Source organism: Oncorhynchus nerka, linkage group LG26, assembly GCF_034236695.1.
Source record: "Oncorhynchus nerka isolate Pitt River linkage group LG26, Oner_Uvic_2.0, whole genome shotgun sequence".
Lineage (NCBI taxonomy): Eukaryota > Metazoa > Chordata > Actinopteri > Salmoniformes > Salmonidae > Oncorhynchus > Oncorhynchus nerka.
In genome coordinates this window covers 14,378,187-14,391,901 of record NC_088421.1, presented here as the reverse complement: position 1 = coordinate 14,391,901, position 13,715 = coordinate 14,378,187, and the positions used below count along the sequence as shown (strand labels likewise).

Sequence of the window (13,715 nt, the reverse complement as noted above, 5' to 3'; positions counted from 1 at the left end):
CAATAATAGTAGTATCTCAGTAACAGTATCTCAATAACAATAGTAGTATTAGTATCTCAATAACCATAGTAGTATTAGTAATAATAAAGACCTCAAACAAGAATAGTACTACAAAGTACGATTTGTGGCAAGGAATATTTCATTTAAATACTCTCAAAATTAAGCATAATAAAAATGAAGAATGTTGGGACTGAAAAATTAGAACTTTGTTAATTCAATGACGTATACACAAAATATGCTGAAACTAGACATTGCATCTCAAACATATTCTGATTCTGTCTTCTATCGCTAACAGACATTTTTTTGCTTTCTGTTGCTGTTTTCTAAGAAAACCCATCCTTGTCCCCTTCATGTGGTGGTGCATGTCCCCTCTCTATGTCGCAGGGGGTCGGGATGCTGTCTGTGAGGCACTGAAAGATGGTGTCTCGGAGCCTGCCGGTGCTGCAGCTGAGATTGATGGGGCAGTGCCTTCTCTCATGGAGCACCTGTGGTTGCAACCTGATCTCAGAGCATTTCATATTATTCTGTATGTAAATCTGGGACAATCCATTTAGTATGATATGTTACGTTTGGTATGGTATGTGTTGATTGGTAGACGTCCGTCACCCATTTCATATATGATATGTTACAAATTACAATTCGTAGGAAATGTTCAGAATTTGCAAAGCATACAATATATTGGGATTATACAAAACGTATGAAATGTTGAAAATCCTAGCTAGGTGCCTAATGTTAGCAAGCTCGCTAACATTAGCTAGCCTAAGGGTTAGGGTTAAGTTTATGAGTTAGGTTAAAGGGTTAAGGTTAGGGTTAGGTTTAGGGGAAGATTAGCTAAAAGGGTAAAGGTTGAAGTTACGTGAAAGGTTAGCTAAACATGAAAGGTCTGCTAAAAGGGTTAAGGTTAGGCTTAGGGGAAGTTTTGGATAACATGCTAAGTAGTTGCAACGTAGCTAAAAAGTAGTAAGTAGTGAAAAGTTGTAAAGTTGTCCGTGATGAGATTTGAACTCGCAACCTTTGCTAGATGTTCGTGTTATACGCCCACTCATCCTGACCAACCACCCTCCTTAAGTAACCATCTGTCTTATGTAACCATACCAAATGTAACCTATCATACTAAATGGAGTGTCTCGATTTTACTTACAGAATATTATGAAATGCTCTGAGACCAGGTTGGTGCTTGGATCTGTCTGTCTGCTATAGTGTGGTCTGGACGGTCAACTGTGATGACCAGAGTCTATGTTTACATGGTGGATGAGTTCCAGTGCTAGGGTTGATGTGATTATGAGCGGGGTGGTGACGGCCGGCAGTGACTAGCAGCCGCTGTTCCGCCGTGCGTAGGCCGCTCCACCGATATGGTACTCCATCTCCTGGAAGGTGAGGTTGGGCACGGTGATGGCAGAAGGCCCCTTCTCCTTGAAGCCTGCCTTCTGGTAGAAGGGAACCAGGAACTCCTCACAGGCCAGCAGGGCCCTCCGGAGGCCTGGCACACATCGCAGGTACTGCAGGTAGCGCCACAGCAGGATGGAACCTTTACCCTGCTGGCGAGCGTGGCGGTGCACAGACAGCACATGGATGTGCACTGCCGAGGTTTCTGGGATATGCTGGGTCATGGCCTCCTGGGGTAGGGAAAGGGAAAGGTATGATGACCCGGTATGATCAGAGTAAAAAAAACATGTATTTTATTGATGGTTACCTTTTAGATTATGAAAAACAAATATCTGTTTTTTGGGGGCAAAACAATTCCAAATATACAATGGAGGTAGCTACTGTAAATTGTGGTGTCTGTCTCACCTGCTCCAGTCTCTCTTTGCCCCAGCCTGAGCCGATGATGAACGCCACCAGCTGGCCCTCTTCAAACCAGCCCAGGGAGAGCTCCGGACACTGACTTAGGAAGTTCAGCACCTCGTCAAGAGTGAGTGGACACTCACCAGACACAGAGACGAATGCTGGTGGGAGGAGAGACGAGACACACGGTCAGTCAGTGAGCAGATGAATCATCTTGGAAGATGAACAAACCAACCAGGGATTACAGGCTGCTTGTTCTCTTTTCACAGTGTATTGATGTTATTCACAATCCATTTTTTGGGACAAAAATCTGTGATAAACACACATTTGGTGGTTATGGCATTGTTTAGTTACCTGAGCTATTTATATTGTGGAGACTGACAGCTATTGTCATTATGTGTTAGAGATTATAAGATAAATGTGCATTTTGTTGAACATAAAACCCAAAAGTATCTCTAATCCAACTAATCCTATACAATCAACATTTTCTGAGTAACCAGTAGAATCTGGAGACACTCTTACCTTCTCTCTCGATCTCGAACACGCTGATGGCGTCCTGTGGGGTCAGGTTCCTGAACTCGCTGGCGGGGAGCGTGTGGCGTCTCTGGGTTCGCGGAATGACCCCACCAACCGGGGTCCTGGTGTAGAAGGGCTTGAGGAATGGAGAGCGGCTGACCTGATGTGTCATGATGGTCAGTTACTGGGCTGGTGAATAATAACGAGGAAACAGTCTCTGTACTGTCTTTACAAGTATAGCAGCTCTCTTTCCAGTCTTCTGTTGTAGAGACTACTGGAGATATTTTCTTGGTTAGATGTTGGTTTCCTCTTGACCGTTTTTTTGTTCCAGAGTGGTTTGATGATGATAATAGTCTTTGAATGCAACACTAAATACACATCTGAGGTTATCTTGCTCTGTGCTTTCTATCTGCCAGTCTCTCTCTGTCAACTGACTAGTCTTTCTCCTCACCAGTAGAATAGTACCTGTCCTTTTGTCTCAACACCTCCACTGCAAGCTCCCTGATCTCCTTCTCTTGCTATCTCTCTCTTTCATTATCCCCCTCTTTCATGCACTCTCTCTCTTATTGGCCCATCCCCTGATCTGTCAAAGTGGTCATTCCAAAGAGGGGATCACTGTCTGGGCACGTGAGGTGGAAAATTCACCAAATCTGGTGACACGCATGTTTATGCAGCGCAGTGTCTGGGTTAAAGGAAACCATTGAACTCTGTGATATACATTATGTTATATACATTCATTCTCTTCAGTCTTCATTTTGTTCAGGGTTTTCTCAAAACTCAATTGAAGGCCAGTTTTTAATATATTCTCCCTTTCACTGTACTGTTATTAAATCAATCCATAAAGAAATCCACCAAGTTCACACTTCAATGCACCATACTGTATGTAAGGGCTCCTTATATCACCATTATATGATATACTAAAACATGATGAGTGAAACGTCTGCTTAAAGAGTTTTGAAGCCTCCATTAAAGCTTTAGAAGTTAAAGCTCAAAGTGTGAACAAGATCACCAATGTTTTTTCTCTCACATCGATGATGTCATTTTGGCACGCTAACGTCGGCGCCCACGTCGTCCTTTCTGGACGGATCTCATGTGCCGGCCTCGTGCTACAATATACCCACGCTTGTATGTCGTGGATCTGGTCCAGGGTATGTGCATGTAGCAAACGTAGCCGATATACTGTAGCTCACATTGTGTTGACACGTGGGGCCCTTGGGGGTGTGTTTTGGAGACACCCCCAAGGGCCCCATGGAAAGAGATGTAGCGTGGCTTCTGGCTTACTGGCGTGATAGGCATGTGTGTGTTGTTCCAAGGACATGTGGGCTTTCACTGTAACAAACCCAGAGAGAAAGAGAGAGGGAGATTTGGGTGGATTGCTGTAAGGCTGATGTCATGGCTTAGAGGTTTAGCTCAGCTGCTAATTAATGAGAATGAAAGCAGCCTGTTTGCTGGGCTGCCTGGAGGAGAGTAAACCTGTTTATATCTACTGGGCCTGGAGGAACGGGGTAGGATGAGTAGGTTACAGAACGACTACTCTTGATGTCACCAGACAGATGAACAGATCTGTAATCAAATAAAGTAGTATGATCATATATGATGATGTCATTTATGTAGCACTATGCTAGTTATTTATGGTGATCATTTATGTAGCACTGTGCTAGTTATTTATGGTGATCATTTATGTAGCACTGTGCTAGTTATTTATGGTGATCATTTATGTAGCGCTATGCTAGTTATTTATGGTGATCATTTATGTAGCACTGTGCTAGTTATTTATGGTGATCATTTATGTAGCACTATGCTAGTTATTTATGGTGATCATTTATGTAGCACTGTGCTAGTTATTTATGGTGATCATTTATGTAGCACTGTGCTAGTTATTTATGGTGATCATTTATGTAGCGCTATGCTAGTTATTTATGGTGATAATTTATGTAGCACTGTGCTAGTTATTTATGGTGATCATTTATGTAGCACTATGCTAGTTATTTATGGTGATCATTTATGTAGCACTATGCTAGTTATTTATGGTGATCATTTATGTAGCACTGTGCTAGTTATTTATGGTGATCATTTATGTAGCACTATGCTAGTTATTTATGGTGATCATTTATGTAGCACTGTGCTAGTTATTTATGGTGATCATTTATGTAGCACTGTGCTAGTTATTTATGGTGATCATTTATGTAGCGCTATGCTAGTTATTTATGGTGATCATTTATGTAGCACTGTGCTAGTTATTTATGGTGATAATTTATGTAGCACTGCTAGTTATTTATGGTGATAATTCATGTAGCACTATGCTAGTTATTTATGGTGATTATTTATGTAGCACTGTGCTAGTTATTTATGGTGATCATTTATGTAGCACTATGCTAGTTATTTATGGTGATCATTTATGTAGCACTGTGCTAGTTATTTATGGTGATCATTTATGTAGCACTATGCTAGTTATTTATGGTGATCATTTATGTAGCACTATGCTAGTTATTTATGGTGATCATTTATGTAGCACTATGCTAGTTATTTATGGTGATCATTTATATAGCACTATGCAAGTTATTTATGGTGATCATTTATTTATCACTATGCTAGTTATTTATGGTGATCATTTATGTAGCACTGTGCTAGTTATTTATGGTGATCATTTATATAGAATTATGCTAGTTATTTATGGTGATCATTTATGTAGCACTGTGCTAGTTATTTATGGTGATCATTTATGTAGCACTATGCTAGTTATTTATGGTGATCATTTATGTAGCACTGTGCTAGTTATTTATGGTGATCATTTATGTAGCACTGTGCTAGTTATTTATGGTGATCATTTATATAGCACTATGCTAGTTATTTATGGTGATCATTTATGTAGCACTGTGCTAGTTATTTATGGGGATCATTTATGTAGCACTATGCTAGTTATTTATGGTGATCATTTATGTAGCACTGTGCTAGTTATTTATGGTGATCATTTATGTAGCACTGTGCTAGTTATTTATGGTGATCATTTATGTAGCACTATGCTAGTTATTTATGGTGATCATTTATGTAGCACTGTGCTAGTTATTTATGGTGATCATTTATGTAGCACTGTGCTAGTTATTTATGGTGATCATTTATGTAGCGCTATGCTAGTTATTTATGGTGATCATTTATGTAGCACTGTGCTAGTTATTTATGGTGATAATTTATGTAGCACTGCTAGTTATTTATGGTGATAATTCATGTAGCACTATGCTAGTTATTTATGGTGATTATTCATGTAGCACTGTGCTAGTTATTTATGGTGATCATTTATGTAGCACTGTGCTAGTTATTTATGGTGATCATTTATGTAGCACTGTGCTAGTTATTTATGGTGATCATTTATGTAGCACTGTGCTAGTTATTTATGGTGATCATTTATGTAGCACTATGCTAGTTATTTATGGTGATCATTTATGTAGCACTATGCTAGTTATTTATGGTGATCATTTATGTAGCACTGTGCTAGTTATTTATGGTGATCATTTATGTAGCACTGTGCTAGTTATTTATGGTGATCATTTATGTAGCACTGTGCTAGTTATTTATGGTGATCATTTATGTAGCACTGTGCTAGTTATTTATGGTGATCATTTATGTAGCACTGTGCTAGTTATTTATGGTGATCATTTATGTAGCACTATGCTAGTTATTTATGGTGATCATTTATGTAGCACTATGCTAGTTATTTATGGTGATCATTTATGTAGCACTGTGCTAGTTATTTATGGTGATAATTGATGTGATTTTTATTTTGTGCTGTATGCAGCTAATCCACATGTAGAATATAATATTTTCTTTTTACCAGGGCCATCTGTAAGGTGCAACTTTGTCTGTTAGTTTCTAAATATTGAGATTGCCAGATAAATTGTTAGATGGCAGCATTTCTTCACATAGTGACTGAAATGGACATTAATCACCAAAACAATCTTCCTTGAGTAGTTCACAGAAAGCCAATAAGATTATGATGAGGGAGCTAAATAATGTCACGCCGCCCATTCCTTATCAGTTATTAGTATAGCCTTTCATTACTTGTCATACTGTTTACATTAAGATGATATTGTAGACAACTAAGACAACTTTGCCCACGTCAACATGACTTTTGGGATACCCCCCATAGTCTTATCCACACAGGCTTAGCAAAGCCATAATAGCTTTAACACCACTGAATGTGGAGTAACTCGGCTCTGTAGACCACTATTCTACCAAAAAGCATTGTCTGTAGGATAACTTTAGAAACGGATGGTGAAATCTCTATTTCCAGCCAACAGCTGCGTCTTTCCAAGACAATCACAATGAGAAAATCCCCACTTGTTGGGCTCACTGGATATTAGGCCTAAAGCGAATGTACAGATTGTTTTTTTTTATGATGCCGTGATTTTTTTGGGTTCCACCTAAAGCTCTTGTCTTCCTAGTCTCACTAGTTTGCTTGAAAAGGAAAGAGGAGAGGAGAGTAGGGTCTCACTGCTGTTGTCAGGAAGGTAATTATCTCAAGGAGCACTCAAACCTCTGAGCTGCAGCTTCTAGCCACTTTAAATGAGAGTTGAGGAGGAAATTATGCTGTGGTGACGTGCAATGGGGGTTTGGGAGGGCATATCAGGTTCTCACCTCCTATATGTTTTCCATGTGACATCATGTCCTTGTTTGTTAGTGTTCAATGTTTTGGATTACACTCAGATACATAAGACTCTATTTTACAAAGTTGTTGACGAATATCATTATATTCATAAAACCTTTGATAACCTAAAATCATGGATCACTGGATCAGGATGTGACAATACTTTCAAGAAATAATGACAGAAGAATAAGAGCACTATAATGTAGAGTTACAGAATGTGTGTGTGTGTGTGTGTGTGTGTGTGTGTGTGTGTGTGTGTGGTGTACACTACCGTTCAAAAGTTTGGGGTCACTTAGAAATGTTTTTGAAAGGAAAGCAATTTTTTTGTCTATTAAAATAACATAAAATTGGTCAGAAATACAGTGTAGACATTGTTAATGTTGTAAATGACTATTGTAGCTGGAAGCGGCTGATTTTTAATGGAATATCTACATAGGTGTACAGAGGTCCATAATCAGCAACCACCACTCCTGTGTTCCAATGGCACGTTGTGTTAGCTAATCCAAGTTTATAATTACAGAAGGCTAATTGATCATTAGAAAACCATTTTGCAATTATGTTAGCACAGCTGAAAACTATTGTGCTGATTTAAAGAAGCAATAAAACTGGCCTTCTTTAGACTAGTTGAGTATCTGGAGCATCAGCATTTGTGGGTTCAATTACAGGCTCAAAATAGTGTATGTGTGCCTGCATGTGCATCAGTGTGTGTGCAAATGGAATTGGTTCTTGAGCTGTACTGTCAGTGTCAGCTTAATGAGGTTAGTGGGTGAGGTTGGCACAGTGTGCCAGACTGTTTTAATCTGTACCGACCTGCTGCCTACTCAGGCACATCCAGAGGATCACCCATCCTCTGACAGCGTGGTCTCATAACACTTCTACCCTTCTGTGCTGGGAGACTACGCTAGCTGGTTATGAGACTAGTAGCTCTACTTGGCCTAACAAATGACACAGAGACTGGGCTACAGGTCAACAGCAATGGGAAAAGGGAGGATGGGTGGCTGAAATCCATGGGTAAATATGGTCTGAGTCCTCCTAAATGAAGTTTGGGTTAGGGTTGAGCCAGGGTGTGGACATGAAGCTAGGGTTAAGGAATCCTACATACTGTAGGTTTGGTTTGCTCCTATAGCAGAACTTGGCATACTATCATACTCCATAAAGACCTTTGCTTGTAAAAAAGGGGGAAAAGCATTTTGTCCATCCTGAGTCACCATAGCAACAACATAGCCAGAAATACTTCCTCAAAATAGTCAGAATTAATCTAAAATAACTCAAGAAATCGGTCATTAATTTTGACGGTTTTTGTGACGTGATCTTTGTCAGGCAATTTTACATTTAACTAAGATGTTTGGTGCAGTATTTCTCAAGTGAAAAAATGCATGAAACCTAGTCGTCTCTCTTTGAATGAGAACAAACTCTTCATGTTCCCACTCTTACTAGGAGTAGTACTGTTGACCAATCACAGACTAAGGGGCGTAGACTTTGGCTACCGAACTTCGACTTGCCTCAAGAAATGTTTTTGTGTGCAGACAGAGAACAGATGAAAAAAACTGCCAAAGACCAGAACTAACAAAAAATATATAATATATGTACAAACTGTTTTGACTGGGAAGCATACGGTAAACTTTAGGGTTAGGGTTGAGACGGAGTGTGGACATGAAGCTAGGGTTAGAGTTAGGGTTGAGGTTAGGGTTAGTTGATTGTCTTGGGGAGGGACCTGGCCTTGCACTTGCTGACTGACTGACCTTGTAACTTGACGCAGACCGTAGCCAAGCCTGGCAAGTGTCCAGTGAGAGACACTCTCCTCTTTGTGCTTAGAGACAGTCATCCAGTGTCCAGTGAGAGACACTCTCCTCTTTGTGCTTAGAGACAGTCATCCAGTGTCCAGTGAGAGACACTCTCCTCTTTGTGCTTAGAGACAGTCATCCAGTGTCCAGTGAGAGACACTCTCCTCTTTGTGCTTAGAGACAGTCATCCAGTGTCCAGTGAGAGACACTCTCCTCTTTGTGCTTATAGACAGTCATCCAGTGTCCAGTGAGAGACACTCTCCTCTTTGTGCTTAGAGACAGTCATCCAGTGTCCAGTGAGAGACACTCTCCTCTTTGTGCTTAGAGACAGTCATCCAGTGTCCAGTGAGAGACACTCTCCTCTTTGTGCTTAGAGACAGTCATCCAGTGGAGAATGGGCAAGACAAAAGATGTGTCTTTGAACAAGGTCTGGTAGTAGGTGCCAGGACCACAGGTTTGAGTCTGTCTTGAACCGCAATGCTGATGGCTTTTTCATGCTCAATAGTGTCCCGTGTGTATCAAGAATTGTCCACCATCCAAAGGACATCCAACCAATTTGACACAACTGTGGGAAGCATTGGAGTCAACATGGGCCTGTGGAATGCTTTTGACACCATGTAGAATCTGTGCTCCAACTAATTGAGGCTGTTCTGAGGGCAAAGGGTGCAACTCAATATTAGGAAGGTCTCCTTAATGTTTTGTACACTCAGTGTATACAGATATTATGAGTGAAAAGGGGTGATACAGATCTTTATCAACATTATATGATATTTTGGAGTATCTGCCCACTGGGCGAAAACTGGTTTAATCAACGTTGTTTCCACGTAATTTCAACCCAAAATTCAATGCGATGACATTGAATCAACGTGGAAAATTGATTGGATTTGAAAAAAGTCAGAGGATGCAGAGGTGAATCATAGCTGAACATTGATCTTACTCTGAGATTGGAGAAACTGGACACAGACTTCAGTTCAATGTCTAGTTTTACATTTGGTTGACATTTTAACTAACGTGAATTCAATGTGAAATCAACAAAAAAGAGACAGCTTTTCATTGGATTTTGGTTAAAAGTTGGGTGAGAAAAAAAACGAAATCTTACGTTGATGACATTTTTCAAATCCAATCAATTTCCCACATTGATTCAACGTCATCACATTGAATTTAGGGTTGAAATGACGTGGAAACAACGTTGATTAAACCAGTTTTCGCCCAGTGGGCAGATACTCAAAAAAAAATCACATAATGCCGATAAAGATCTGTATCACCCCTTGCACACATGATATGGGCAAAATAATACCTAACGTGACCAATCCATTGACTCAAGAACAATTGCAGTGTATTATTATTACAGGTGTTTCACTAGTTCCTGTTTCGAATGTATGTGCCTGAACTGTCTAATCAGTAATCAACAGTCAGTCAGAGCATGTACGGGCTTGCTGTGGTAACAGGTGTGGTTCAGAAGTATAGGTCATTCACATCAACACACAATGGACAGTGAGACAAGTAGTTATTAGTCCTTATCCATGGTGCACAATTATGGGTCTCGGTGCCTAACATACTGGTCTACTCAAACATGGCGCCTGTTCTTGGAAGCAGACTGCAGTTTTGATGTGCATCATCGATTCTCAGTGAATGTGTCTGTATGTTATTTATTGACAGCCCATCGTTTACAATGCATTTTGTGAAGGTTTTTATTGCAAGGACCATATTTACTCATCTGCCGTTGGTTATACTGCAGTTTCCCCACTAGAGGGTGCCTCGGGGGTATAGAATTAAAGTGTTGAGAATGATCTGTACAGGGCTATTCTAGAAATGATACATGCTATATTCACAATATTTAGGAATCATAAAAGAATACAAACTTTGAAGAACAATAGTTCATGTTAAACGGCTTGTCAAGAACTGTCAAGGTTGTTCATGATTCAACCTTTTATTATCAGTTGAAAGGCCACCGGTGTTGACCCAGGGCCACCCCCACCCTTGTCCCTTGTCCAAGTAACTATACATTCCAGGTCTATCATATTACCCCTCTGATTATTTTTTGGTATATTGCCATACAAGACAGCACCAAACATTTCACAGTATCCACGTCAGTCCTGGCCTGTCTCTTCTTTCAACAGACACATATTCTGGTGTAAACTATCAAATGGATCTGTACCGTGCAGTATTTCTATATCAACATTAGTATCATGAAGAACTATTTCTTAAGTGTTCTACCTCTTTTTTTGTTCACATATGTATTACATGTTGACTATAAAAATCGTCATAGTCTAAAATGAAGGACCGGACATTAAACATCATGTTAAGGACATACAGGGTCATTTTGTAGACAATAGTGACCTTGACCAGACAGGGAGGAGAGGAGGGCTATATAGGCACATTCCTGTTGTCATGGTAAAATGACTCTCAGGGAACTGGACAGCAATAAAGAGATATTTCAGGTAAGTGGTTGTGTAGGTTTATTGTGCGGTTGATGTGCAGAAGAGGAAGTACAATCGAAGTATACACACACAGGTTTATATCACCTACCTGCCATCATGAGTACCAGAAGGCCAGTTTTATGGAGACCATCAGCAGGGGGCACTGTGAAACCTGCATGACCAGGGCAATGTCTCAATCAGTCCCTCTTGTACATTATTAGTCTAACACAGGTGCATAACAAATAGCTTCAGTTACTCTAGGGCCAATATAACTTTGAAGCAGAAAAGCAAGATCTTATTGATAGTACTGTTCGTTGATTATGATCTGACATGGGGCTCGACATTCGTGTTTCAGTGTTCTCCTTTTTGTCCATTCCAATTCTGTACACAGATTCAGTCATATCCAAGTAAACACGTTACAGCTGGATGGACCCAAATCATTTTTTGTCTGTTCTCCAAAAAGCCAACCCACCACCTCTATACTTATTTCATGATTTATTATTAGCCTGACTGTCTTTATTGTTACCCACATGTTTACCCTCCAAATAAGTGCACACATTCTCCTCTTCAAATAGCCAGTTGGTGTTCATATGAGCTGTTAACTTGAGCTTGCGGTTGACCAATGGGAGGTTAGCATGGTCCTTTTGGAATGCCACCCCCTGCTGAGCCCACTGTGTCTGATGTCGGGAGGGAGGGAGGGAGGGAGGGAGGGAGGGAGAGAGAGAGAGAGAGAGAGAGGGGGAGAGAGGGAGAGAGAGAGGAAATACTGCTGTAACCTTAGATGGCCTAATACGGGGTAGTCCTATTCCCAAAGGTTACAGCAGTATTTGGTCTCTCTCTCTCCTCCTGACAGAAGCTGGCTAATGCGTGTCCCTGTGGTCCAGGATAATTGGTTCTGTGACATAAAAAAGGGAGGCATCTTGAGTGTGGACAGGTCCTGACCCTAATGCCAGAGCAAGCCCCCATGATTACCACTGCACAAAGACCCCTCTCTCAGCCATGGGATGGACAGATTCAAATGCTAAAGAGTTACTCAATTAAGTATTCATATGATCAGAAAAGGGGTATTGAACAATACCCCAGAAACAATGCTCTGAATGACGCGGAGGTCTGCATTCTCGTCAAGTATCCAAGCCCCATAATTAGGATTGGCCTAGGACATGTTTTTTAGTAAGTGCACTGAATCATTTGGCCAAATTGTGTGCTTGATTGTGTAGTGTAATATATGCCCTTGTGACTGTGTCTTCTAGAGAGCTCTAGAAGACAATATCAAAATGTCAAAAATAAAAGTCTGTTGGAATAAGGCATTCATACTAGGATTTATACATACTTTCACCAAGCACTACTACTTCAAAATGACTTTGCCAATCTGTGGTGATGAGGGAGATCTTGACTGATGTAAATGTGCTTGTTACATCACCAATATTTGTACACAATGTTCTTCACCCTGTCTATTTAGGTCAGAATGGTCTCCAGGTATCTCTCCCTCTCTTTCCCATTGTTACCATCTAGTACAGCATTAACGAGAGCCACAAGTTATCCCATCTCTCCCTCTGCTCTCTCATTAAGAAGCTGCCTAATGAGCTCTGGCCCCTAGGGACGCCCAGGGTCCCCCGGTACCTGATACCCCTTCCTGAGATACCAACCATGCTCCTACCCACAATGTAGCTTCTTCTCTCTGAGGTCTCACGTCGTCGTCTGGTTTTAGATGAAAAAGAGCCTTCTGACTCTAATATTTGACAGTGCAGTAATTCGTTAAGAGTGATCAATGATAGTTTTTTATGCCATTGCTGTCCAACAGGACAAGGTGAATATTCATTTTTTCTGTTTTTCTGTGAAAATTGACATTTGTCTGATTAATGCACTTAAACACTTGCAATATGCCTGCTTTCATCAGGTATTAAGTATGACGACGGCTTACTGTGTGTGCTCTGCTTGTGTGTATGTGTGCGATAACGGCCCATAATGGGTCTGCCACCATAGACCTATGCCTCTCAAAGCAAAGCAGGAGAAAACCCAGGAGAACGATTGTGTTCCACTGTTGATCCAGCATGAATATTTAAAGTAACGCTGATGGAGAGGACCCTTCTCTCTCCTGGAGGAACTGAGGCTTCTGGGAGCTGCACACACAGCACGCACTTCCCTGCTGTGCCTCTTGGCCAATCACAATAGGCAGGCAGGTGTAAAGCATGTTAGATCCACAGTCTGCCGGGGACAGGTGTAGTCCCAGCTACAGTAATTACATCGCTTTTAATGAAACACACCGATCTCTTCTGCAAGAGAGGCCACCGTTGGCACTATCTTGATCAATGGTGTTACGGACTGGTGTTTTGTGGCTTTTTACATCTTTTGTTTGCCTCTATCATTTCTGCAATGTATTAAAATCTGCGTGATTGTACATTTAGAATGTTGTTCTTAGTGGTTGAGAAGTGTTCCACGATATGAGCTTTGTTATTCAGTATATATACAGTATAGTCTGGTTAATAATGTTTTGTGAATGCCAGTTACATAAAACCTTTTCAAAAGCAGAATAGTCCTTCCAGGAAGTAATTGTAATCTTTTAACGAG

General features: G+C 40.7%; 1 protein-coding gene across 1 annotated transcript; it reads right to left on the bottom strand.

Moving 5' to 3' along the window:
* Positions 1-1,310: 1,310 nt before the first annotated feature.
* Positions 1,311-2,473, bottom strand: LOC115109882 (serotonin N-acetyltransferase-like). The gene is made up of 3 exons (XM_029635129.2): positions 2,308-2,473; positions 1,792-1,946; positions 1,311-1,616 (listed from the first exon to the last, which is right to left on the bottom strand). The coding sequence occupies exons 1-3, from the start codon at positions 2,471-2,473 to the stop codon at positions 1,311-1,313; spliced, it is 627 nt and encodes a 208-aa protein (XP_029490989.1).
* Positions 2,474-13,715: the final 11,242 nt, after the last annotated feature.